The sequence below is a fragment of the Capricornis sumatraensis genome, chromosome 1 (genome assembly GCF_032405125.1).
Source record: "Capricornis sumatraensis isolate serow.1 chromosome 1, serow.2, whole genome shotgun sequence".
In the NCBI taxonomy this organism is placed as follows: domain Eukaryota; kingdom Metazoa; phylum Chordata; class Mammalia; order Artiodactyla; family Bovidae; genus Capricornis; species Capricornis sumatraensis.
The window spans coordinates 104,924,236-104,951,960 of NC_091069.1; the positions used below are offsets into that span (position 1 = coordinate 104,924,236).

At 43.1% G+C, this 27,725-nt stretch overlaps 1 protein-coding gene across 1 annotated transcript in view; it reads left to right on the plus strand.

Annotated features, from left to right (window-relative positions):
• ACOXL (acyl-CoA oxidase like) overlaps positions 1-27,725 on the plus strand; it is a 360,670-nt gene that overhangs the window by 253,761 nt on the left and 79,184 nt on the right. The window contains 2 exon segments of the mRNA XM_068967451.1: positions 1,084-1,193; positions 10,732-10,843. Of these exon segments, the coding sequence (XP_068823552.1) occupies positions 1,084-1,193; positions 10,732-10,843 (222 nt within the window).

Here is a 27,725-nt window from a genome sequence, read left to right on the forward strand (position 1 = left end):
TTTCACACTTACTTTGTAGAGCATGCGTGCATGCTAACTCGCTTCAGTCATGTCCAACTCTTCTTGACCCTGTGGACCATAGTGCGCCAGGCTGCCATGTCTATGGGATTCTCCAGGCAAGAATACTGGAGTGGGTTGCCATGCCCGCCTCCACAGAATCTTCCCAACCCAGGGATCAAACCCACGTCTCTTATGTCTCCTGCGTTGGCAGGGGGTTTCTTTGCCACTTGCACCACCTGGGAAGCCCAACTGTGTACAGCAGGGACTACAAAAATATTTATGTCCTTTGACCCCTAATACAGTGATCCTCATGCCCTCTTTTTCATAGTCAGTATTTTGTGACACCTTTTCTATCCTGAAATGAATTCATGGGTAATATCTATCTAGAGATATGATTTCAAGAATTCAAGACAATACTTCAAAGAAACAAAAGGAATGTGTAATAAACCTGACTATATAGTAAAACACTGGCTTCCTTGGTAGCTCAGCTGGTAAAGAATCTGCCTACAATGCAGGAGACCCTGGTTCGATTCCTGGGTCGGGAAGATCTGCTGGAGAAGGGATAGGCTACCCATTCCAGTATTCTTGGGCCTCGCTGCTGGCTGCATTGGTAAAGAATCCACCTACAATGCAGGAGATCTGGGTTCAGTCCCTGGGTTGGGAAGATCCCCTGGAGAAGGGAATAGCTACCCACTCCAGTATTCTGGCCTGGAGAATTCCATGGACTCTACAGTCCGTGGGGTCACAAAGAGTCAGACACGACTGAGCGACTTTCAAATATATATATAGTAAGACATGGGCTCCCCAGGTGACTCAGTGGGTAAAGAATCCATCTTCAATTCAGGAGAGTCGGCTTCACCCGGAGAGGGGAATGGCAACCCACTCCAATATCCTTGCCTGAAAATTCCCATGAACAGAGGAGCCTGGTGGGCTACAGTCCATGCGGTCGCAGAGAGTCTGACACCACTGAGCACAAATTTTGGTGGAAGCCACTGGACCGTATCTGGCTGCAGCAGTTAAGAACACCCTGGTGTTTGTTACATTTTTCACAAGTGGCTGACAACTGGCTTATACTGTGTGCAGGTTGTGGTTCGGGAACTGCTGGCTCAGTACACTAAGCAGTGTGAAGAAAGACGGGTTTCCAGCTTGCTCCGAAACTGGGCGGAATCAGGGAGTGACAGGCTGAGAACCAGGTATGTGATCACTCAGGCTGCTACCATCCTTGACCTGGAGTCTTATTCTTGAGCCTGAGTATACAGAGCCTTGTACAGTTCACTCTTGTTTAAATGTAGAATATTGATATAAAACAGATAATCAACAAGGACCTAGTGAATAGCACAGGGAACTCTGCTCAATATTCTGTAATAACCTATATGGGAAAAGAACCTGAAAAAGAACAGATATAACTAAACACTTTGCCGTACACCTGAAACTAAACCGACATTGTCCATCGACTATGTGCATGCTTGCTCAGTCGTGTCCGACTCCGCGACCACATGGGATGTAGCCCACCAGGCTCCTCTGTCCATGGAATTTCCCAGTCTAGAATACCGGAGTGGGTTGCCATTCCTGCTCCAGGGGATATTCCCAACCCATGGATTGAACCCATACCTTTGTGTTTAAAAAAATACTGATATGTGGAAACATACATATGAATACGTAATTTCAATACTCACGTGCCCACAATCCACCTTAAGGACAGAAGACTGCTGATTCTGCTCCTTCTACATGTGTTCCTTTTAGCACGTCCACTGTTGCAAGGACTTTACAGGTTTTTGTTATTTCCATATCACAGATGAGGAAACAGACACAGAGGTTAAGCATTTTGCCCAAGATTACGTGCCAGCGGGTGACAAAGCTAGAATTTGAATCCAGACAGTTGGGCTCCAGGATCCATGCTTCGGGTTGTTTTCACGGATCTTTCGTGTTATCTATAAGCTTGATAAATAAGGTGTAATGTGTGTGGTATTCTGTAGCTTCCTGTTTTCACTCAATATTTCGTTTCTTAGGTTCATCCAATTTATCATGTGTGGCTGAAGAGCTTCTGTCTCTGCTCATAATATTTGATCATGTGTCTGTGCTACAAGTTACTTATGCCTTCTAATCCCCAATATCAGTGGATATTTGGGTTGTATTTTTGATATCTTGCACAACACTCTTATGAAAAATCTTGTACATGTCTTCTGCAGAACGTGGGCAAGAATTTCTACAGGGCTTTCAAACTTAGTTGCCATGACTCAGAGTGAGAAATACGTTTTATGTCACCATGGACACCCACACACCCATAGAGTCCCCTTCCCTTCCTCGCCACCACAGACACAGATGAAACAAACATGCTGTGAAACAGTGCTCATCCTAGTACTCGGAATGTTCTCTGATGTTTTTTAATTTTGTTTTTTAAAAATACTGATCTCAATCAGTTAAACTGATTTCATGTGCCCTTTTAGCGATTTTCAATCTGTTGCCTGAAAAAACACTCCTTAATAGCGTATATTACCCAGGTGTGAAATTGCTGTGTTGTGGGCATGCCAGAATTGAACTTGACTAGATCACGCCGATTTATTTTTCAAAGTGACTGCATACATTTTTTATCCCCACTAACAGCCTGTGTCTTATGACGCCAACATTTGGCATTGTCAGATTTAATTTTTGTCAGTATAAGATAAAGATCTCACACTGTGGCTTTTTAAAGTTATTTTATTTTTAATTGGAGGATAGTTGCTTGACAGTATTGTGATGGTTTCTGCCCTACGTGAATCAGCTGTAGGTATACATATGTTCCCTTCCTCTTAAACCTCCCCCCACCCCCACCTTCCTCCCCACCCCCAGCCCCTCCAGGGTGTCGCAGAGCACCAGCCTTGGATTCCCTGTGTCATACAGCAAACTCCCACTGGCTGTATGCTTTCCATCCGGTCATGTATGTTTCAGTTCACTCTCTCAAATCGTCCCACCTTCTTTCTCCCCGACTGTGTGCAAGTCTGTTCTCTCTGTCTGCATCTTTGCTGCTGCCCTGTAGATAGGTTCATCAGTACCATCTTATCAGTACCATTTTTCTAGATTCCATATATATATATATATGTATGTATATGGGTTAATACAGCATATCTGGCTTTCTCTTTCTGACTTACTTCACTTCATATAATAGGCTCTAGGTTTGTCCACCTCATTAGAATCTAGTCAGATATTTACTTTTATTTCTTTATTTGACTGCACCGGGTCTTAGTTACAGCAGCAGGATCTTTAGTTGGGGCATTTGGGATCTAGTTCCCTGACTCAGGATTGAACCCGAGCCCCCTGAATTGAGAGCACGGAGTCTTAGCCACTGAACCACCAGAGAAGTCCCTCACTAGGGCCTGAGAATTGCATTTCTCTTATTATTATTATAGTTGAGCATGCTTTCACATTCTCTTTCCCATTTGTACTTCTTCTTATGCAAAATGCTGGTCATGCATTTTGTCAGTTTTTCTGTTTTTGTTTTGTTTGGTCTTGGTATTGATTTTTAGATGTTACAGCTATCTTCTCCAAGTTTGTGGCTTGTCTTTTGTTTTCTTTATGATGTCTTTGATTAACATAAATTCTTCAATTACAGTTGAATTTATTAATCTTTTCTTTTATATCCCACACTTCCTGTATCTTGTCTACTTTCTGAAATACATATGTTTTAATATTGTTGAGAGTTTGAGAGTTTCACCTTTTGCCTTGAATTCTTGAATCCATTAGAAATTTCTGTCCGTGGTGTGAGGAAGGGATTTCATTTCATTTTCTTTCTCCTGTGGGGATTGTCAGTTTTTCCAGCCCCATTTTCTGAATTCTCTGCCTTTCTCTAGTGATCTGGAATGCCCTGCTGGCATTCATTAAACTTTTACATATATGGAAGTCCATTTCTTCCTGGTCTGCTTGTGTGTGCTTTTTTAAGTGGGTTAGTTAGTTTGGCTGCTCCGGGTCTCAGTGCAGCACACAGGATCCTTGATCTTCAGGGCAGCACACAGGATCTTTTTGGTTGCGAGTGCAGACTCTTATTTGTGGCACGCGGGACCTAGTTCTCTGACTGGGGGTCGGATCTGGGCCCCCTGCATTGGGAGGGTGGACTCATAGCCACTAGACCACCAGGGAAGTCCCTGTTTGAATATTTGGAATCTAACAAAACACTGTCTCAATTCCACTAGATTTATAACAGTGTAATAGTATTATGTGGTACATATTACATATTATACTATTATATCTAAAATATAATTCAGAATTGTGGTGGCTATTCTGGGTCTTTTGTACATCCTTACAAGTGTGAGAGTAAGTTTGTCCAATTCCTCCAAAAAAAAAAAAAAGAAAGAAAGAAAAGAACATACATACAGCAAAAGGACAAATATTACATGGTTGCACTTATGTGAGGTATTATCTACAGTAGTCAAGTTCGTAGAGACAGATAGTAGAATAGTGGGCCTTCCCTGTGGTCTGATGGTTAAGACCTTTCAATGCAGGGGGTGAGAGTTTGCTCTCTAGTTGGGGAACTAAGACCCCACCTGCCTAGCAACCATAAAATCCAAACATAAAACAGAAGCAATATTGTAACAAATTCAATGAAGACTTTCAAAAAGGACCCACCTTAAGGGGAAAAAAATCTTTAAAAAGAAGAAAGTAGAAGGCGATGGCACCTCACTCCGTACTCTTGCCTGGAAAATCCCATGGATGGAGGAGCCTGGTGGGCTACAGTCCATGGAGTCGCTGGGAGTCAGACACAACTGCGTGACTTCACTTTCACTTTTCACTTTCATATATTGGAGAAGGAAATGGCAACCCACTCCAGTGTTCTTGCCTGGAGAATCCCAGGGACAGGGGAGCCTGTTGGGCTGCCATCTATGGGGTTGCACAGAGTCGGACATGACTGAAGTGACTTAGCAGCAGCAGCAGCAGCAGAACAGTGGTTACCAGGGGCCAGTAGGAGGAGGAAATGGGCATAGTGTTCACTGGCTGCAGAATTTCAGTTTGGGAAAATGAAAAAGATTTGAAGATGAGTAATAGTAATGGTTACATGATAATGTGAATGCATTTAATGCTGCTGAACTATACCCTTAAAAAGGTTAAGGTAGCAGATTTTATGTTATGTTTATTTTACCACAGTTTTTATAAAATCTACTGAAATTTTCTTTGGAAGTGTGTTAAATCTATAGATTTGCAGAAAAATTGACATGCTTGTAAAACTGAACTTCCTCTCAAAGATTTTAACCTCCCAACTGTCTTCCAGAGTTTTATAATTTCTTTCCAACATAGTACAACTTTGGACAGATTTATTACTGGGTCCTTTATAATTTTGTTGTTGCCATAAAAAGAACATTTTTTAAATTATGTTTTTTTTTGTTCTTGATTTATTATACACACTGTTGACTTTTGTATATAAACCTGACCATAAAAAATGTCATTTAAATGTGCTGATAGATTCTTTGGATTTCCATAGACAGCCATACCATCTGCAAATAGTAAATTTTATTCCTTCTTTTCCAGTTATTGCTTCTTTTGTTTGTTTTTGTGAGAAGGTGCCCTATTCCTGATTTTTAAAAGAATTAGTTTGATATTTCACTGTTAAGAATACATTTGTTAAAGTGTTTGATAGGCATACTTTACTCCTAAGGAAGCTCCATTTACTGTTATTTTTAACATGTTTTTATCATTATTTGATGATGAATTTTACTGCAAATGATTTTTTGTCTATTAAATTATCATGTTATTTCTTCTTATCCTGTTTTGATAAATAACACTTGTGTGCTTAAGAAACACTTAGGGTTGTCATATTGTATTATTATTTTTATATTTTCCTGGGTTTGACTTGTTAGTATTATTTTTAGGGTTTTTGTGTACTTATTAGCTTATTGTTTTCCTTTCTCATACTTCCCTGATTGGATTTATATCAATCAGAAGTTTTCCTGGCCACAGAAGTTATTTTGGGAGTAGTTTCTTATTCTGTAGAAGAATCTGAGAAGTTATTTGAAAACTCTCTGGGTCTGGGTAATATTTAAACAACTGATTCAATTAGTTTAATTGTTTTAAGACCATTTAGGCTTTCTCTTCTTCTGCCAGTTTTGGTAAATGATATTTTTCTAGGAATTTGTCCGTTTGATTTCAGATTTACTGGTCTAAGGTTTATCATGTTGCTGTTGTTTAGTCTCTCAGTCATGTCCAACTCTTTGAGATCACATGGACTGTAGCCTGCCACACACCTCTGCCCATAGTCCTTCCAGGACTGATTTCCTTTAGGATGGACTGTTTGGATCTCCTTGCTGTCCAAGGGACTCTAAAGAGTCTTCTCCAACACCACAGTTCAAAAGCATCAATTCTTCTGCACCCAGCTTTCTTTATAGTCCAACTCTCACATCCATACATGACTACTGGAAAAACTAAAGCTTTGACTAGATGGACCTTTGTTGGTAAAGTAATGTCTCTGCTTTTGTCTAGGTTGGTCATAACTTTTCTTCCAAGGAGCAAGCGTCTTTTAATTTCATGGCTGTAGTCACCATCTGCAGTGATTTTGGAGCCCCCCAAAATAAAGTCTGTCACTGTTTCCATTATTTCCCCATCTATTTGCCATGAAGTGGTAGGACCAGATGCCATGATCTTAGTGTTCTGAATGTTGAGTTTTAAGCCAGCTTTTTCACTCTCTTTCACTTTCATCAGGAGGCTCTTTAGATCTGTAGTTAGGTCCCAGTTTTCATTCCTAAAATTATTTATGGTGTTTTTTTCCTCTCCTTTATTGTTGTTGTTTAATCTCACCAGATGTTTGTCTAATTTATCATTTTTTTCAAATGACCAACTTTTCCCTTTGTTGATCCTCTGACATACCTTTGCTTTTACCTCATTGATTGAGGCTCATAAATGTATTATCTTCTTCGTTCTACTTCTGAGGCGCTTATTGTACTTTTCCCTTCTGTGTAATTTTTAAATTATCATTTTTATTTGGAGGAAGACTTTGGTCTTTATAACCCAAATAAACTAATTTTCAAGCAACTATTCATTAAAAAGTATAATCTTACAATCCTGATGAGAGGCAGAGGAAATACACTAAATGACAGTATGGGACTTTGGGGGCTTTCCAGGCGATGTTAGTGGTAAAGAATCCACCTGTCAATGCAGGAGACGCAATAGACTTGGGTTCAATCCTGGAGGAGGTCATGGAAACCCACTCCAGTATTCTTGCCTGGAGAATCCCATGGACAGAAGAGCCTGGCAGGCTACATCCATGGGGTCGCAAAGAATCGGACAGTACTGAAGTGACTTAGCGGGCACGCACACACGCCTGAGACTTTTCACATTGGTTGGCATGAATGTGTCCTTTTTCTCTTGTTTTGTAAGCTACTACTCATGTTCCTATTTATTCAAACTGTAGGCTGTCTTAAAGCTGGAAATAGCAGCTCCCGTATCCGAAGATTGTTTCACTTAAATCTCCCTCTGTTTGGGGGTGTTTTTTAATCTTTTAATTTTATATAATTTTCTTTGATTATATTTCAATTTGCACACTCTACAAAGTCAGTAAGTCTTTTTAACATTTCTGTGGGCTTCCCAGTTGGTGCTAGTGGTAAAGAATCTACCTGCCAGTGCAGGAGATGCAGGTTCGATCTCTGAGTCGGGAAGATCCCTTGGAGGAGGAGATGGCAACCCACTCCAGTATTCTTGCCTGGAGAATCCCATGGACAGAGGAACCTGGTGGGCTACAGTCCATGGGGCCACAGAGTCAGACTTGACTGCGGCTGAGAACACAGCCCTGAATGGGCATTTTATAGAACTGATAGCTTCCCTCACAATTTATTAGCTGGAAAATTTACAACATATAAGTTGAAAGAACTGTACAATTCCCACCAGAACCAGTTCCATCCATTCAGGAAACAAGTTCCCCATCTACCTACATACCATCTGCCCCTCCATTTCTCTTCCAGATAGCAGAACAGGGGTGTTTCCATCATTTCAAAAGAAAAACAGATTCTCACCCATATGCAAATCTATATCCCTAGCAAATCTTCCAAGATAGACTTGAGATGTGCCAAAGGCAGTATTCCAAGTGTAAATGTTTCGAAAGTTCCAGTCCATTTATTTTTGTCTCGGTTATTATCCTCCAAAACAGTACACTCCTCTCTCCCACACATCCAGGTTTTACTGGTTCAGTCTGGCTGCAGTTTTCTCCTTATGTCCCCAAACCTTACTCACTCTCACTTTTATGTATATTAAGAAAAGCCTTTGTCATCCAACACATCTCCATGCACACACGTTGTACCAGGCACTACTTCAGGTGTTGATGACACAGCAGTGACCTTGGGTTCTCAGCTTTCAGGAAACTTTGATGCAGGTAAAGCAGCTGGATGGCAGTCATACTGACAACTCACAAGAGAAGTGAGCAGATGGGAACACGAGGAACGATGGTCCCTGAAATCCCTCCAAGTAGGTGACTGTTTGTATGGACTCCCAGAGGCTACCCTTCATTTGAGCTGTGGGAGGAGTCAGTCATGGTACTGGGAAGACTCCATGTGGCCAGGTGAGGAGGGCAGGGCTAGGCTCTGATTGGGGCTGAGCTTCCTTCTGCAAACAGCTCCATTCTGCCCTTTCTTGTGCCAGTGTGTGCTGCCCTGTGCCCTCCCCTAAGGGGCTGCCACCGGGCCTCTCAGTGCTCTCGTCTACCCATGGATGCCTCAGAGGATGTGAGGGTGGAGGAAAATCAAGTCTCTGTACTGTACTTGAATGTTGTGTCACTTATATTATGAACATTTTCAAATGCTCAGGAGAATTGAAATAATATTAGGGAGCATTCACATACCCACCATAGAATCAACTAGTAACATGTGACTGTGCTGACTGTACCACATATATATCCATGTGTCAAGCCCTCAATTCATCCTTCAATTAACCTTTTTTTCTCTGATGCATTTCAAAGTAAACTACAGACATTAGCATATTTCTGAATAATGTGGAATGGACGTTATTAACTAAATTTCAGTATTTGGTTACAGTTTTTTCTGCTTATGCAGAAGTTACATGGGGTTTCCCTGGTGGCTCAGCAGCAAAAAATCTGCTTGCAGTGCAGGAGACCTGGGTACAATCCCTGGGTCAGGAAGATCCCATGGAGAAGGGAATGGCTACCCACTCAGTATTCTTGCCTGGAAAACTCCATGGACAGAGGAGCCTGGAGGGCTATAGTCCATGGGGTCACAAAGAGTTGGACATGACTGAGCAACTAACACTTTCATTTTTTCACTTTCATACTAAGGTTTGTTTTCCATTCTGTTTAAAATTTTTTTTTTTCAAATTTCTATGTTGAGGAATAATTGGCAAAAATTGTATATACATGTGAGCTGTGGGTTTGTCATATATGTGGCCTTTGTTATGTTGAGGTTTGTTCCCTCTGTACCCACTTTGTTGAGAGTTTTTATCATAATTTTGAATTTTGGGGGGAAGCTTTTTCTGCATCTACTGAGATGATCAGATGATTTTTATTCTTCAGTTTGTTAATGTGGTGGATCACACTGATTTGTGGATGTTGAACCATCCTTACATTCCTGGGATAAATCCCACTTGATCATGGTGTGTGATCTTTTTGGTGTATTGTTTTGTTTGGTTTGTTAATATTTTATTGAGGATTTTTGGATCTATGTTCATCAGATACTGGTCTGTAATTTTCTTTTTGTGTGTGATATTTTTATTGGTTTTGGTATCAGCCCAATTCAGGCATTCTAGAATGAGTTCAGAAATTTTCTTTTTTCTTTAATTTTTGCGGGATAGTTTGAGAAAGATAGGTGTTACTTCCTCAGATGTTTGGTAGAATTCACCTATGACACCATCTGGCCCTGGACTTTTGTTTGTTGGGAGATCTTTATTTTTCCAATGATTCAATTTTATTACATGTAATTACTCTGCTCATATTTTCTATTTCTTCTTCATTTGGTCTTCAAAGATTATATGTTTCTAGGAACTTTTCTTTTTGTCTGGGTTGTCAGTTTTATTGGTGTGTAATTGTATTATTTTCCTTTCTCTTGACAGAGAGATACCTGGGATGTTAATTTTTCACTTCTCTGAGTAGAACTTCTGTGAATATATTTGTATACAAGTGTTTTCGTGAACGTGTTTTATTTTTCTAAGGCAAATAGTAGGAATGGAATGGCTGAGTCACAGGTTATGTGTGTTTAGTTTATGAGAAACAGAACTTTTTCCACTTGGGAAGCCCATTTGTAATAGCTATAAGTGGAGTATAACCTTTAAAAATTGTGAAGCATTATATTGGATACCTGTACTATATAATATTGTACATCAACTATACTTCAATTAAAAAATATCTCTTAGGGATTTTTCCCAGTGGTCCAATGGTTATTACTCTGTGCTGCCATTGAGGGAGGCAAGGGCTCAATCCCTGATTGGAGAACTAAGATCCCACATGCCGTGAGGTGTGGCCAAAAAAAAATGGTTAAATTAAAAAAAAAGTTTTAAAAAATACTAAGTAGAAAAAGCAGTAAACCAAATTATCTTTACATCACAAGGATGACCACGTAGAATAACTTGACCCGGGCATTCATCGACAAAATTACCAAGAGAAGGCCCAAAATACAGCAAGTGAGAGATCAAGGAGATAATTATGTGTATTCACACTCTCTATCGGGAGGAAGTTCTTTTTGAAAAAAAAAAAATCCCATCTGTTTCTTTCAAACTGAAATACTTTGGTGATGACAAAATAATAATGATGGTCACTGTGCTTTTTTTTTTCAGTTTCCTGGCATTTAACATGGACACAGTTGGTAACCTCACCTTTCTGTTGAAAGCAGTGCATTTTCGTGAAAGGACTCTTCAGCGGGGTTTGGTGGCCCGGATTTATTATAAGGTAAAGATACATTGTGTTATAATAATATTTTTCCTTCTAACATGTGTGTAAGGCATATTCTTGCTGGTGAAAGTGTTAGTCCCTTAGTTGGGTCTGGCTCTTTGTGACCCTATGGACTGTAGCCCGCCAGAGTCCTCTGTCCATGGGATTTCCCATACAAGAATACTGGAGTGGGTAGCAATTCCCTTCTCCAAGGGATCTTCCTGTCCCTGCTAAATGTAATAGAGGATGAGTCAGCAAGTCAGACACACCTGAAATGACTTAGCACCCATGCGGCAATAATTACAAGCTTCTGGAAACAGCTAGAATTTCTATAAGCCGTTTTGCATGACAGCGTTGCTTACTGCAGAGGCCCTGATGCTACTGATGAACTCTGTGTGTCATCTTTAGAATGGGAATTGATGAGTGGAGTAATTTTTAATCCTTACTGAAACCGAAGCATCATTGTCTGTAATAACAAATACATTATTTTGTGGGGGAGCAGAGTACATCAGGCACATGTGGAAATTAACCACTGGGCTCACCTGAGATGCACTCTGTTTCCTACTGACGTGCCCATGATGTTCTGAAAAAACATAAAACCTTGCACCAGCGTGGATGGAAGTCTAGAGGTAGTTTCCGCCAAGGACGGTGCCAGTGGGGTTATTGGAGGAAACCCCCACCCCCACCGCCACCCCAGAAATATCTGTTTCATCTCCTAGTCCCAACATGGAATAGACAAGACGACCCTAAGAGAAGGCTCACGTACCTACTTTCTGCCCGGACTCAGAGACTCGGGACTACCATAGCCTGGAATCAGAGCACTGCTCTCCTCTGCAAAGGAATTAGCTTCCAAGAGGACCAGAACTGGTTCCCATGAAACTTCCCCCAAGCTTCAGTTCATCTCTTTTAATATGAATACCAAGACCACATCTCTCAGGACAGCATCACCAAGGATAACACAGAGCGGGAGGAGGATGCATGCCACATTGCGGGATGGGTATTCTCTTAGGAAACGCTCTTCCGCAGAAGAGCCCTGGAGCAGAAGTGGTCCAGACCCACTCGGGGGAATAAGACAGACTGATGCATACCCACTGGAAGCTGGACCAAGTTTGTGCAAATTGGTCCTTCCTCCAGGCGTAGGTCTGAGGTGAAGCCCTGGCCGATGCCAAGGGCATATTCAGGTGGGTTTAAGTCATTCCGCATTCCCTGCCGTTATCAAACATGGTCCCAGCCAACATAAGAGGAGGGTGCCGTCGAGACGGTCTAGAGGCGCTAGTGAGCAGAACAATGGAGACTATGTAACCTACGAATGAGCCTTCCAAGAATGCAGAAGTAAAGGATGAAGGTCACGAGATGACAGTCAACAGAGTGGAAGCAGGCAAAATGCAACCTACAGAGGGGAAATATTCCTGAAAATGCAGGAACAAAGGAGCAGACATAATAATCAACACAGAAGAAAAGAATCTTCCCTAGTGTAAAAAAAAAATCAAAATTTTAATGGAAAAAATACCCAACCTGAGGATAGCTTGCAATTCTGTAGTGAAGAGAATATCGTTTAAGCAACCAGACAGAAAGTAATAGTTTATCAACAAATTAAAAAAAGACAAGACTAGCTTCAATTCTTATTCACCAGCTCCAAATGGACTAAGACCTGCTCCTACAAAGAGGAAACCTCATGATCTAAGCATACCATTCCAAGCCAGATTTAATCCATGAGTACAGGCAGTGGAAAGATATCTTCAAATATCTAAGAATTAGAAGCAATTCACTTCCCTGGTGGCTCAGAGGTTAAAGCGTCTACCTCCAATGAGGGAAACCCGGGTTCAGTCCTTCGGTCGGGAAGATCCCCTGGAGAAGGAAATGGCAATCCACTCCAGTATTCTTGCCTGGAGAATCCCATGGATGGAGAAGCCTAGTAGGTTACAGTCCACAGGGTTGCAAAGAGTCGGACACGACTGAGCGACTTTGCCTTCACCTTACCTTACTCCCATGGCCTTCCTTGAAAATTATTCAAAGACCTACTCAAAAGGACATTAAAAAGAATCAAAATTAATAACTTGAAAATAAGGAAATCAACCTATTTTCAGGGCAGGAATAGAGACACAGACATGGAGAGCAGACTCATGGGCACAGCAGAGGACGGAGAGGGTGGGAGGAATTGAGACAGTGGCACTAACATGTACACTGCCTTGTAGGATAGCTGGCTGGCGGGGAGCTGCTGCATAGCACAGAGAGTCCAGCCTGGCACTCTGTGATGACCTGGAGGGGTGGGATGGGCGGGGGTGGGAGGGAAGCTCAGGAAGGAGAGGATATACATAGAGTTATGACTGATTTGTGTTGTTGTGCAGCAGAAATCAATACAATATTGTAAAGCAATTATCCTCCAACTTGAAAATTTAAAAAAAATTTTTAAAGATTTATAAAAAAATTGGTGGTCCCTGTGGATCAGCCAGCTAATAATTATGTGTTTTGAAATAATTAAACAGTTAAATAGTTTTATTTGTTTTATTATTAACAGAGTTAATATAAGTTAATATAATAACGGGCTAATATAAGTTTTAGTATTTTATTCTTAATAGAGTTAAATAAACAACATAGTCATTGTTGTTTAGTCACTAAGTCATGTCCAACTCTTTTGCGATGCCATGGACCTTAGCCTTCCCAGCTCTTCTGACCGTGGGTTTCCCAGGGAGGAAAGCATGCTGGAGGGGGCTGCCATCTTCTTCTCCAGGGGACCTTTCTGACCCAAGGAGTGAGCCCATGTCTCCAGCGTTTCCTGCATGGGCAGGTGGATTCTTTACCACTGACCCACTTTAACTTTCCTCACATGCGCATTTTATTTTGGAGACCCTTGGCCCACACACCTTAGACAGTCCATCTCCCTCATGGTCTGGAATGAGTGCTGAGGGTTCCCGGGTTCTCCCAAAAGACCTGTCAGTGCAGGGGACCCAAAGCTGGTGCTCTGTCACAACCTAGAGGGGTGGGATGGGGAGGGACATGGAGGGGACACATACATACCTATGGCCGATTCATGTTGATGTATCAATACTGTTAAGTAATTCTGCTCTGATTAAAATAAAAGAGAGCCCTACCATCCGATCATTTCTTTCCTTCCTTGGTGCAGCCAGAATTTAACTTCCAATGGGACCAGGAAATGTCCTTCTGTGTTCTGGTAACCATGGTGGGAGCCCAACCCCACAGCTCCCCTAGGAAGCCCCACTTCTCCAGTTCTCTAAAATCACCTTGCAAGCATTGCTCATCAAGGTCACTGCATCATTTCCCCATTCGTCGGGGCAGGGAGAAGACAATAAACTTGTCACCCTGAGAATATTTTATTAAGGGCTTCTATCATTTGTGGCCTCCCTGGTGGCTCAGATGGTAAAGAATCTTCCTGCAATGCAGGAGACCAGGTTCCATCCCTGGGTCAGGAAGATCCCCTGGAGAAGGAGATGGCAACCTTCTCCAGTGTTCTTGCCTAGAGAATCCCATGGACAGAGGAGCCTGGTGGGCTACAGTCCATGGGATCACAAAGAGTCGGACACGACTCAGCGACTAACACTTTCAGTCATTTTATAAAAGAAAAATCTAAAGGAGACAAATGGATACCCTCAGTAATCAATATATATAACAGATGACTGCTGACTTTCATGTGTTTATAATAAAAATTGGGCAGGGAGAGGGATGGTAATTCAGGTGGGATGAAAATCCTTCTGGCTAACCAGTTTATTCTGTCATCACCTGTAATATTCCTCTACTGCACTGGTAGTTCTTCCATTTCAGAGTGTGTAGAAATCAGCTAGGTATGAGTGATTTTAAAAATTTGATTCATGATGCCCTCCTTCCCACTGCAAGGCTGAGTCAAAAGGAAAAGAGAAGTGGTTTGTACCGACAAGTAAAGACTGAATCATCCTCAAAATCCCGGGGCTGTCATCTAAGTTGGGAACAACCACCCTAAGTTATTTTTCCTTATTAAGAATTTGAGATTTTGTTGGAAAAGAGTTAGTGGGGGTTGGAAATAAGGTTTCGGGTGATGTAACTTTGTAGAGCTTTCTGTTTATTTCATTCATTTATTTATTCAGCTGCACCAGGTCTCCATTGCAGCACACAGGGCCTTTAGCTGCAGTGTATGAACTCTTAGTTGGCATGTGGGATCTCATTCCCTGACCAGGGATTGAACCTGGGCCCCCTGCATGGGCAGTGTGGAGTCTTAGTCACTGGACCACCAGGGAGTCCCTAGAACTTTCTGACTGTCACCTACAGTTTTTATTGTTGTGGTCAGTGCAACCTGACTGCTCTGTGTGTGTGTGTGTGACTCTAACACTCTTTAGATCTTTAAAATATAATGAAATCATTGTACCACTGAAGACTATCTTTCTAATAGGTGATGCCAACTATTTTGTTATACTTTTAGACTAACAGGTTCTTTGCCCAGGTCACCTGGTTGGCGTTTAGAACCTTGAGTTCCTGTCTGTGGAAAATGCAAGCTGTCCGTGTCGGTGATTGGATGGCACACCCATGGCGTGTGCTGGAGGTCAAGCTGCCACAGTCTCCTCAGTCACAGGTCTTCAGGAACTTGGTCCAATGTTAGTCGCTTAGTCATGTCTGACTCTTTGCCACCCCATATGGACTGTATAGCCTGCCAGGCTCCTCTGTCCATGGAATTCTCCAGGCAAGAATACTGGAGAGGGTTGCCATGCCCTTCTCCAGAGGATCTTCTTGACCCAGGGATCGAACCACCTCTCCTACATTGGCAGGCGGGTTCTTTACCATCTGACCCACCATCGAAGCTCAGTGGGTCCAGTGATATCTGATAAATCAGAGAGGAGCTGGAAAATACCACTATCACCAAAAAAGTAAAGTGTTACTCACTCAGCTGTGTCCAGCTCTTTGTGATCCTATGGACTTGTAGCCCACCAGGGTCTTCTGTCCGTTAGATTTCCCAGACACAAATTCTGGCAGGGATCAAACCCAGGTCTCCTGCATGGCAGACAGATTTTTTTACCATCTGAGCCACCATGGTCACTGAACCTAGAGAGAAAATCTGATCTTCTTTGCTTGTACTTCTCTGGGAGTTTCAGAGCAGAGACAGGAAATAGAGAGTAACAGCCACTGGGTTCTGTTTGTTACCATTTTAAAAGCTGCATTTCAGGGCAGCCTGAAGTGCAGATGTTTTACGAAAAATCTCATGGTACAGAAATGCCGAGAGCTTTGTTCCAGAGGCAGATCATCAAAGACAGGAAACAGGATTAGAAACTAAATTTCCTGAGTCACTGGTCTGCGTTGATCTTGCATCTTCTAACTCCGGTGGTTTAGTTGGGCTGGGAGGATGAGCCGGAGACCAGGGCCACCTGATGGACAGTCTTTGTGTCCTTGAGCACTGGGTGCTGCCTGGGCAATAGTCACCTTGTACAAAAGTGAGGCTCCTCTGCTGACTGGGGCTTGAAATTCCTTTAATGGGGGACATGTTCCCATCTCTCAATGAGAGGTAAGGCTTCTACCCCTGCAACTCTCAAGAGAGGGAAAGCGTAACTGACTTCCCTGTCACAGTGAGCTGACATGGTGCTGAGGAGGGGCAGATGGTGGTCTGGAGAGAGCCCCGAGTGAGCAGACAGGAAGATCCGAGGCTGCCTGTGTCGCCTCCTGTGTGGACTGGCACTCCCGTCTTGGTTGTTCCTGGTCACAGGAAACGCTTCTGTTCTGTGCGTGTGTGCGTGCGTGCGTGCTCAGTCACATCTGAGTCTGTGATCGCATGGACTGCAGCCCGCCGGGCTCCTCTGTCCGTGGAATTCTCCGGACAAGAATACTGGAGTGGGCTGCCATTTCCTCCTCCAGGGGATCTTCCGTACCCACGGAGCAAATGTTTCATGTCTCCTGTATCGTCAGGCAGGTTCTTCACCTCCGGCACCACCTGGGAAGCCCCCTGAGATGTTTACTAGTGAGGACTTTCAATTTCCCTCCTTCTGGCTACATTCCTTTATTAGAAGAAAGAGATGTCACTTCTCCACCAACCATTTATTTATTCAATTTAGTATTATTTATATCAGTTCAGATTGATGGATATTCTATATTTGGGCCACATCCAATTCTAACATATTTTGTTTTCTTGCTCAGACTGTTTCCACTTTGTCTATTGAGAGCTCCTTTTACGTTAGCTAGTCCAAATGTCTGCTTGTTATGTCCCCGTGATTCTTTTTTTAGAACTTCTGTACTTTGCGTACCACAAAAGGTCCTAGGCTCATCTTTTATTTTCTCTGCCCACCCTGTAATCAACCATTTCTCCAAGAGTCCCTGGTCCTTTTATTGGAGAATAACATTTAAAAACCAGTATCTGGTTGCTGAGTATGCTAATTTGCTACTGGAATATCACAATTTCTAGGCTTGTTCTGAGCTAGAAAATAGATGGAGGTTTACTCACACATTCTCACACGGATTTGTACTTACTTATGTTAGAAACCACGAGTTTTTACTGGTACTTCTGATTCCAATCCCAAACCACAAGCCTTCCCTCTTTCCTATTTGTAACCTCTTTCTCTGAGAAAGTGAGAAATCTGCCTTTGACTGTCTAGTGTGTTTATTTATTTGATCTTCCCTAGTATACACATTAAGTAGTTTCAGAATTGCTAGTCCGTCTCTCTGTGAGAAACACATTTACAACTAGAACACAGTATTTCGTTGTGAATGTAGCTTCAGTTCAGTTTAGTTCAGTCGGTCAGTTGTGTCTGACTCTTTGTGACCCCATGAATTGCAGCACGCCAGGCCTCCCTCTCCATCACCAACTCCCAGAGTTCACCCAAACTCATGTCCATCGAGTTGGTGATGCCATCCAGCCATCTCATCCTCTGTCGTCCCCTTCTCCTCCTGCTCCCAATCCCTCCCAGCATCAAAGTCTTCTCCAATGAGTCAACTCTTTGCATGAGGTGGCCAAAGGATTGGAGTTTCAGCTTTAGCATCAGTCCTTCCAATGAACACCCAGGACTGTTCTCCTTTAGAATGGACTGGTTGGATCTCCTTGCAGTCCAAGGGACTCTCAAGAGTCTTCTCCAACACCGCAGTTCAAAAGCATCAATTCTTCGGCACTTAGCGTTCTTCACAGTCCAACTCTCACATTCATATGTGACCACTGGAAAAACCATAGCCTTGACTAGATGGACCTTTGTTGGCAAAGTAATGTCTCTGCTTTTGAATATACTATCTAGGTTGGTCATAACTTTCCTTCCAAGGAGTAAGCATCTTTTAATTTCATGGCTACAATCACCATCTGCAGTGATTTTGGAGCCCCCCAAAATAAAGTCTGACACTGTTTCCCCATCTATTTCCCATGAAGTGATGGGACCAGATGCCATGATCTTCGTTTTCTGAATGTTGAGCTTTAAGTCAACTTTTTCACTCTCCTCTTTCACTTTCATCAAGAGGCTTTTTAGCTTCTCTTCACTTTCTGCCATAAGGGTGGTATCATCTGCATATCTGAGGTTATTGATATTTCTCCCAGCAATCTTTATTCCAGCTTGTGCTTCTTCCAGCCAAGCATTTCTCATGATGTACTCTGCATATAAGTTAAATAAGCAGGGTGACAATATACAGCCTTGACGTACTCCTTTTCCTATTAGGAACCGGACTGTTGTTCCAAGTCCAATTCAAACTGTTGCTTCCTGACCTGCATATAGGTTTCTCAAGAGGCAGGTCAGGTGGTCTGGTATTCCCATCTCTTTCAAAATTTTCCACAGTTTATTGTGAGGCACACAGTCAAAGGCTTTGGCATAGTCAACAAAGCAGAAATAGGTATTTTTCTGGAACTCTCTTGCTTTTTCGATGATCCAGCGGATGTTGGCAATTTGGTCTCTGGTTCCTCTGCCTTTTCTAAAACCAGCTTGAACATCTGGAAGTTCATGGTTCATGTATTGTTGAATCCTGGCTTGGAGAATTTTGAGCATTACTTTACTAGCATGTGAGATGAGTGCAATTGTGCGGTAGTTTGAGCATTCTTTGGCATTGCCTTTCTTTGGGATTGGAATGAAAACTGACCTTTTCCAGTCCTGTAGCCACTGCTGAGTTCTCCAGATTTACTGGTATATTGAGTGCAACACTTTCACAGCATCATCTTTTAGGATTTGAAATAGTTCAACTAGAATTCCATCACCTCTACTAGTTTTGTTCGTAGTAATGCTTTCTAAGGCCCACTTGACTTCACATTCCAGGATGCCTGGCTCTAGAGGAGTGATCACACCATCGTGATTATCTTGGTCGTGAAGATCTTTTTTGTACAGTTCTTCTGTGTATTCTTGCATGTAGCTTACAGTATCTAAAAAAATAGTATTTTCCAAATTTACTTCAGTATGTTTTTTTCCTTCTCCTTCAGTGAGATTATGTTATTTATTTGCAACACAGCTGTTAATAGTAAATCACTACAGGTAACAAGATACAAACTCAATATCCAAAATAAATTTACTTTTATACACTATCAATAAACAATTAGAAAACACAATGTAAAATTAAATTAAATTTACAACATCATTAGAAAACATAAAATTCTTAGGAATATATTTTGCAACAAAAATTCAAATAGTGCAAGATCTATACATAGGAAACTATAAAACATTGTGGAAGGTAATTAACGGGAACTTAAATAGGTGGGAAAGTATATCGTATCTATGCATGGAAAGATCCAATATTGCTCTGATGTTCATTCTCCTTAAGTGGGTCTGTAGATCTGACTCCATCTCAGTCAGATTTGCAGCAGACATCTTTGTAGAAACTCACAAGAGGATGTGACGATTCATATGAAAATACAAATAATCTGAAATAGCCAAAATGACTGAAAAAAGCTGAAGAAAGGTGGAGGCCTTGTAGTACCTGATTTCAGAGTTTATGTTTGTGCTGCAATTACTCAGACAGTATGGATTTGGTATAAGGATAAACAAATAGATCAATGGAACGGTATAAAGTCCAGAAAACTGACTCACAAATATATGTTCATTTACAAAGATACAAAGGGAATTAAGTGACGAAAAAATTTTTCAACAAATTGTGTGAAAAACAGCTAAATATCCAAATGGAAAAAATTCATTCCTCATATAATACAGAAAAATTAACTTGAAATTGACTTAAAGTGAACACTTAAAATTTTAGAAGAAAACATGAGACTATTTCTTTGGAGTTGGTGTAGACAAAGATTTTTTAGTGAAAAAAGATAAAAAGCACTAATCATTCAATTAAATATTGACCAGATTTTTTTTCAAAATTAAAATATTGCTCTCCAAAAGACATCAGTAAGAAAGCAAAAAGACAATCCATAAACTTGGAAAAATTATTTGTAACACATGTATCTGACAAAAGACTTATCCAAAATAAAGACCTTCTCTAACCCAGTAACAAAAAGACACAATCTAAGAAAAATTACACAACAGACTTGAAAGACATTTCAAAAAAGAAGATAAAAGAATGGTGATGAGCACATGAAACTTCGCTCAATCTTATTAGTCATCAGGGAAATTGAAATTAAAACCACAGTGAAATACCACGACACACCCACTGCAGTGTGTTAAGCAAGAGGGTGCAAGTCAATCATGGTGACAGTATAGAGCAAGGGGAGCTTTGGTCGTTGCTGTAAAATAGTGATAACTGATCTGGGAAACAGTTTGGCAGTTCCGTATAAAGTTAAACACACAGCTACCCTACAGCCAGCGCTTTTCCCCCTAGGTTTTTATGTAAATACCTAGAGAAATGGAATTCTGCTCACAGAAAGACTTTTACAAGAATGTTTATAGCATCTATATCAATAATAGCCCCAAACTGGAAACAACTCAAATGTTCATCTGCATGAAATTAGATAAACTAATTGTAATATCTTCATACCAGAGAATTGTATCCAGCAATGAAAAGGGATAAACTGCTGTTACATGCAGCCACATAAGTGAATTTTACAGATGTTATGTGTAGTGAAAGAAGCCTGGAAAGAAGTTAATAATGTATGATTCCATTTATATGACATTCATTCAAGAAGGGGTGAAATTAGTTGGTGGTGATCTGTGGATCAGAGAGTGAGAGAGTGTGGTATGGGCTGGGAGGGAGTACAGTACAGGGTTTGGGAAATTTCTTTATCTTGGTATGGATGGTTACATGGGTGCATACATGTAAAAAATCATCAGGCTGTCAACTTAAGATTTATGCATCTGACTGTGTGCTTTTTATACTTCGATTAAAATATTTAAAGATACAGCTTAAGTGGTGCCTCGCAGCAGTTAGGTTGTTTGCATTGCAGGCACTTATCATATTTTCTTATATGAAATGGGAGACTCAGAACTTTCCAAGATTCAACCACTGAATCTTGATATGCTAATTGGGGAAAAGAAGAAATGGCAAACAGCAACAACATTCACCAAGTATCAGTTCTGTGCTAGAGAGTTTTCAGTTGCATACCAAAACACAGTTGTGGGCACCCGGACCGGCCAGCAGCATGGAATCCAGAGCATGGTGACAGATGACAGGGAGGTCTGGGCAAAGTTAAAGGAGCCTGGCAGGAGGTGAGCTATTGAGGGCTGGCCCCAAAGTCAGGCAGATGGAGCCTAAAGATTCTGAACCTTCTATCAGAGATCTTGACATCTGAGAGTCTGGACCATGGGAAGCAGGTCCCTGGCCAAGGTGGTAGGAAAGGCTCAGGCATGGACAGTGGGGCAAATCATCCAGACAGGGCAAGGGACAAGACAGAGCTTAGTCTGAGAGACACGCAGATTTATGGGTGCATGTAGCAAACTCAGGGCTCATGGTTGAAGAGCAGAGCATAGACAGCACACTTTTCTAGTTTATGGGATGCTAATTACTGGTGAGTTTGACTTGGTGTAAATGACTGAATACTGAACAGCTGTTTCTTTTCTGGAGTTTCTCCTGCTATTTTTCCTCCAGTTTCGTTGTATATAATTGACATAGAACACTGTGTAATTTCAAGGTGTACAGTGTGATGATTCGTATATGTTGTGCACTGATTAACACACTATTGTTAGTTAACACTCATCAGCTCACATAGCTGCATTTTTGGTAGAGAGTGAGGCATTGAAAATGTACTTTCTAGCACCTTGTATGTATATAGTATAATACTGTTAGCTGTAGTCGCCGTGCTGTACTTTAGGTCACCAGACATTTTTCCCCTTGACCAACACGTGTCAATTTCTCCTGCCCCCAACCCCTGATAGTCATCCTTCTACTCCCTCTCTGTGACTTAATCTTTTTAATTTTATTTATCTAAAGAATTTTTCTTTTATGTGGACCATTTTTAAAGTCTTTATTGAATTTGTTACAATATTGCTTCTGGTTTATGTATTGTTTTTTTTTTTTGGCTATGAGGCCTGTGGGATCTTAGTTCCCCAAACCGGGATCAAACCTGCACTGCCAACTCCCCCACCCCACCCCCGGATTGGAAGACGAAGTCTTAACCACTGGACTGCCAGGGAGGTCCCAACTTCAGCCTTTTTAGATTCTGCATATAAATGAGATTGTAAAGTATTTGTCTTTCTATGTGTGACTTATTTTACTTATCATAATGACCTCAAAGTCTATCTGTGTGGTTGCAAATGGTAGGATTTCCTTTTTTCTCATGATGAATGGCTATTTCAGCATGTGTGTGTGTGAATACTTAGATCGCTTCCATATCTTGGCTTGTGTAGATAATGTTTCAATGACCATAGGAGTGCAGAGATCCCTTCAAGACAGTGATTTCATTTCCTTCAGATAAATATCCAGAAGTAGTACTGTTGGATCTATATGGTAGTTTCATTTTTAATTTTTTAGAAATGGCCATACTATTTTCCATGGTGGCTGTACCAATTTACATTGCCACCAACAGTACACAAGGATTCCCTTCTCTTCACATCTTCATCAACAGTTTTTATCTCTTGTTTTTTGATAATAGCTATTCTAAAAGGTATGAGGTGACAGTTCGTAGTGGTTCTGATTTGTATTTCCCTGATGATTACTGATGTGGAGCATCCTTTCATGTACCAAGTAGGTTGGGATTAACATATCTACATTCAGTCAGTTCAGTTCAGTCGCTCAGTCGTGTCCGACTCTTTGCGACCCTGTGAATCGCAGCACGCCAGGCCTCCCTGTCCATCACCAACTCCCGGAGTTCACTCAGACTCACGTCCATCAAGTCGGTGGTGCCATCCAGCCATCTCATCATCTGTCGTCCCCTTCTCCTCCTGCCCCCAGTCCCTCCCAGCATCAGAGTCTTTACTAATGAGTCAACTCTTCGCATGAGGTGGCCAAAGTACTGGAGTTTCAGCTTTAGCATCCATTATTCCTTCCAAAGAAATCCCAGGGCTGATCTCCTTCAGGATGGACTGGTTGGATCTCCTTGCAGTCCAAGAGACTCTCAAAAGTCTTCTCCAACACCGCAGTTCAAAAGCATCAATTCTTCGGCGCTCAGCTTTCTTCACAGTCCAACTCTCACACCCATACATGACCACAGGAAAAACCATAGCCTTGACTAGATGGACCTTTGTTGGCAAAGTAATGTCTCTGCTTTTGAATATGCTATCTAGGTTGGTCATAACTTTGCTTCCAAGGAGTAAGCGTCTTTTAATTTTAGTATCTACATTACCATGTGTAAAATAGCTAGCTAGCAGGAAGCTGCTGTACAGCACAAGGAGCTCAGCTCAGCGCTCTGTGATGACGTAGAGAGGTGGGGTGGGCGGGGCAGCAGGGAGACTGAAAAGGGAGGGGGTGTCTATGCACTATGAGCTGATTCATGTTGTCCGGCAGAAACTGCAGTGGGGTGATGGTACTGGCGGAGTGACTGCAGCGGTGCTGGGTCCTCGCTGCAGGGAGCCTTGTGCACCCTACCTTCCCTGCAAGTGGCCGGAGCACATTGGTGTCAGGAAGATCATTCTGGAGTCAGTGATGAGAGGGTGGCCCTTTGGGAGGTCACAGAAACCATCACCCCAGAGAAGTTGGGATCTAATCTGAACTAGGAGGGGTGGCAAAGGGCTACCGTCCTTTGGGTCACACAGAGTTGGACATGACTGAAGCAACTTGGCATGCACAGCAGTGAGTGTGAGGGGTAGGGGGTGAGACTTGGGCTAGTTTAATGGAGAGAACGCAGAAGGTGGAGTCCGGAGTGCCCCCAGGGCTTCTGGGGGAGATCCGATGTCACTGGTGGCCACTGAGGCACAGAGCCCTGTGGAGTCCAAATTGCAGTGGGTTTTGTGCTCTTCATCCCAGACTCTCGTTTCCTGTGTTCACTCTAGACCCCCGTGGGGTGAGTTTTCTGTATGCCGCACCCCTGGCCTTTCCCCCACAGTCCCAAGAACACCTCCACCAGCTGTCTTATGGGCCAAACACCATTTGAGCTGCTGCAGAGAATCAGGAAACAAAGATCCTGAGGGTTGATTTCTTTCCCATATTAAATGTACATTATTCTGCCTTATGACAGCTTTAGGCAGTCACTAAGGGCTGTCAGGTTCCATAACGTCGTCTTCAGCTAAATGCAAAGATCGTGTTCTTGAAACAAGATCTTTCTAGCTGATGGTACTCCAAATGCATGCTTCAGTGCCTGTAAAATCTATTTATAGTCTCCTGATTTCCACCCCCTACCCCCACCTGTATTCCTCCTCCACTGGAACAGTTAGAAGCGGTTTCAAGAGGAGGACACTGCTAGGAAAGGATGAAGGCAGCATCCATCTGTTTATTGACATATCCGTTGTTGGAAATGATCAAGATCAATTTCAGGGGCATGTATTCAAATGTAGGCTAAATGACCAAAGAAGCTGTATCATCTGATATTCGTTTTCTGTTCTGAAAGACTCAGTAATAAAAAGCAGACTCTTCATTTGACACAAAAAGGGAAAAGGAGGAGAAATTGGGATGTAATGTATTCAATTATAGCAGCCCTTTGCCAAGAGCCTATTGATTTCATCTTCTAACAATTTCAGCCAAGCCTGAGTGGTGAAAAGATTCAGAAACAGGTCAGATCAAGCACATATGTCCCCCCTGCCCCATACCCACTCCCGGACAAAAATAGTCAGGTCTGTTCGTACTGCCAGGATCCAGACCAGAGCTTGGAGGGCAGCACTGGTGAGAGAAGAAGCTGCGGAGACCCTGGAAGATCCCCCCAAAGCTGCAGTCTCTATAACTGCCCTGCAGTGAGAAGCCTGACCTGGAGCCCTACACATCTTGATCGCCTATACTCCTCTCTACAAAATTTCCTCTTGTGTTTCTGTGCCCTCTGCATCCAGCTGCATTCCAGCCCTTCGCCTGGAATCCACCTCTACCCCCACCACCTATCTGTGAGAGGGGAGTCTTATATGTGCCCACTGGCCCTGCCCAACTCGGCTGGGTACCAGGCAAATCTCAGTCCTGCTCTAGTCAGAGCAGTGTGACAAGAAGGGCTCCAATGGATGGATGTACAAGCTTGGTGGAGACCAGAGGGTGCACATTTGGACCATGATGTGGAGGGGAGCTCCCAGGAGAAACTCGGAGGGAGCAGTGGGTGGCGAAGGCAGAGAGAAGGGTCCATACACCACTCTGAAGTAGGCAAGGGCGTGTGTCCTGAGATTGGATGGTTCCGGATGGAGAGGAGCCATGCCGTGTGTGTCACGCGCAGGCATCTTTGCAGGCAAGCTAGCATTACTTTGCCAACAAAGGTCCGTCTAGTCAAGGCTATGGTTTTTCCAGTAGTCATGTATGGATCTAACAGTTGGACTGTGAAGAAAGCTTAGCACCAAAGAATTGATGCTTTTGAACTGTGATGTTGGAGAAGACTCTTGAGAGTCCCTTGGACTGCAAGGAGATCCAACCAGTCCATCCTAAAGGAGATCAGTCCTGGGTGTTCATTGGAAGGACTGATGTTGAAGCTGAAACTCCAATCCTTTGGCCACCTGATGCGAAGAGCTGACTCATTTGAAAAGACCCTGATGCTGGGAAAGACTGAGGGCAGGAGGAGAAGGGACGACAGAGGATGAGATGGTTGGATGGCATCACCGATTCAATGGACATGACTTTGAGTAAACTCCAGGAGTTGGTGATGGACAGGGAAGCCTGGCGGGCTGCAATTCATGGGGTCGCAAAGAGTCGGACACGACTGAGCAATTGAACTGAACTGAATGGAGAACCTGCTCCCCACGCAGGTGAGGAGGATGCTGTCTCTGCTGCTGTGGCCCAGGCTGTCTGGAGGAGAGGCTCCTGTGTGAACAGTCAGGGTGTGTGTGTGTGGGGGGCGGGCAGGTCTGCAGCCACGTGGCTGTGCTGAACAAGCTTTGTTGACAGTGGGGGACGAGGTGTGACCTGGCCAACAGATACATCTGCATTCCAGCTTTAGAGCCTGTTACTGGACTTTCCTGGGACTCACTGTAAAACCCAGGGCCAGCGCCACGGGGCACATGGGTGTGCTGTGAAGATCCGAGATGCTGGGCCTCTACATGACATCACACCAGCCATCATTTTGATGGTGTGTTCCTCTGGGAACCCCAGCCTTGCACCCCCTCAGCTCATATCCTTAGAGGAGGGCTCCTCCACCCACCTCGGTCTTGCAGTGCAGCCACTGGCCACCTCTGAGGGAAGGGAGTGAGGTTCTGGTGCCCAGTTGGGGCCTGGCAAGGGTCTCTGGGATGGTGGTAGAGCGGAGGGCCTTGGGTTCAAACTCTGACCCAAGCTCTGAGATCATCATGAATTCCACAACTAGCCCCTCCCCTGGGGTCCCCAAAGCCAAGGCACAGTCATCTCTGGGGCATCTGGAGAATATTTACTTCTCCTTTTCGTAGGGAACAAGCAGGAGCAGTGGGCATCTTGTGTCCTTTCTCACTTTTTTTTTTTTTTTTTGGCATGGGTAGCAAGATCTTGGATGAGATGTATTTATCTGGCTCTCCTGGAATTGTAGCTCAGGTTCAAAGCTTAGGGTAATGGTATAAAGAATCCCATATTCCCAGTTCAGGAAGCCACCAGTGAGCTGACAGCTGGTGGACCCAGCCACCTTGCTTTCTTTGAGCTGCTAGCGGCAGACAAACCAGCCCCTGCCCGCCGATGCAAGAACAGAGCTTTGGGAGAGCAGAGTTCAGGGAGCGGCTGCTGGTGGCCAGGAGACGGGTCCTCTCTCCAAAGCCGCACAGAGGAAACCAAGCTTAATCTGGAAGCAAGCCTAAAGAGTAAAGGAAGAAATAATGTAGTGGGCAAGCACAAAAGAGCAGAAAGAAAGAGGAGACAGGAGAAAAGACAGATGGGACAATGCAGGAAAGCAAGAACTGCAGACATAGAAATAGGAGAGGAAAAAACCAGAGCAGGAACCCAGAAAAATAAAGACAATGCAGAAAGGCAGAGAACTGTGGGAACATTAAAGATACATAGACAAGTGAAAAGTGGTGAAGGAAGTTTGCAAAAAGAGAGAGAGAGGGACTTTCCTGGTGGCCCAGTGGCTGAGAATACACCTTCCAGTCCACGGGATGTAGGTTCAGTCCCGGGGAGAGGAACTAAAATCCCGCATGCCATGGTTAACTAAGACCCAATGCAGCCAAATAAATAAGTAATTTTTTTTAAAAGAGAGAGAAAGAAAGAACTCATCTTGAGAGGGAGATACAGAGAAATGAAATAAAGATAGACATAAAAAATACTGGAAGGCGGGAAAATATATTAAGAACACGTGCGTGTACGTGCACGCCCCCACACAGAAAGTCAGACAGGCGGAGAGGCAGGAAGCTGGAGACGCGGGCCAACCGGGCGAGGACTAGCCTCCGGGGTGCTAGAGGGGCACTCGTCCTCCAGCCGCACCCAGGGTGCAGTCACAGAGAGCAATGCAGGCGGGACCCAGGCAGGCCCCAGCCTCTCCTGCCAGGCTACAGAGGGCCACAGAGGAGTCTGCAGCGAAAGGGCTGAGAGGCCAGGTGAGCGTGTGCTGCAGGTGGGGTAAGTGTGGGGAAAC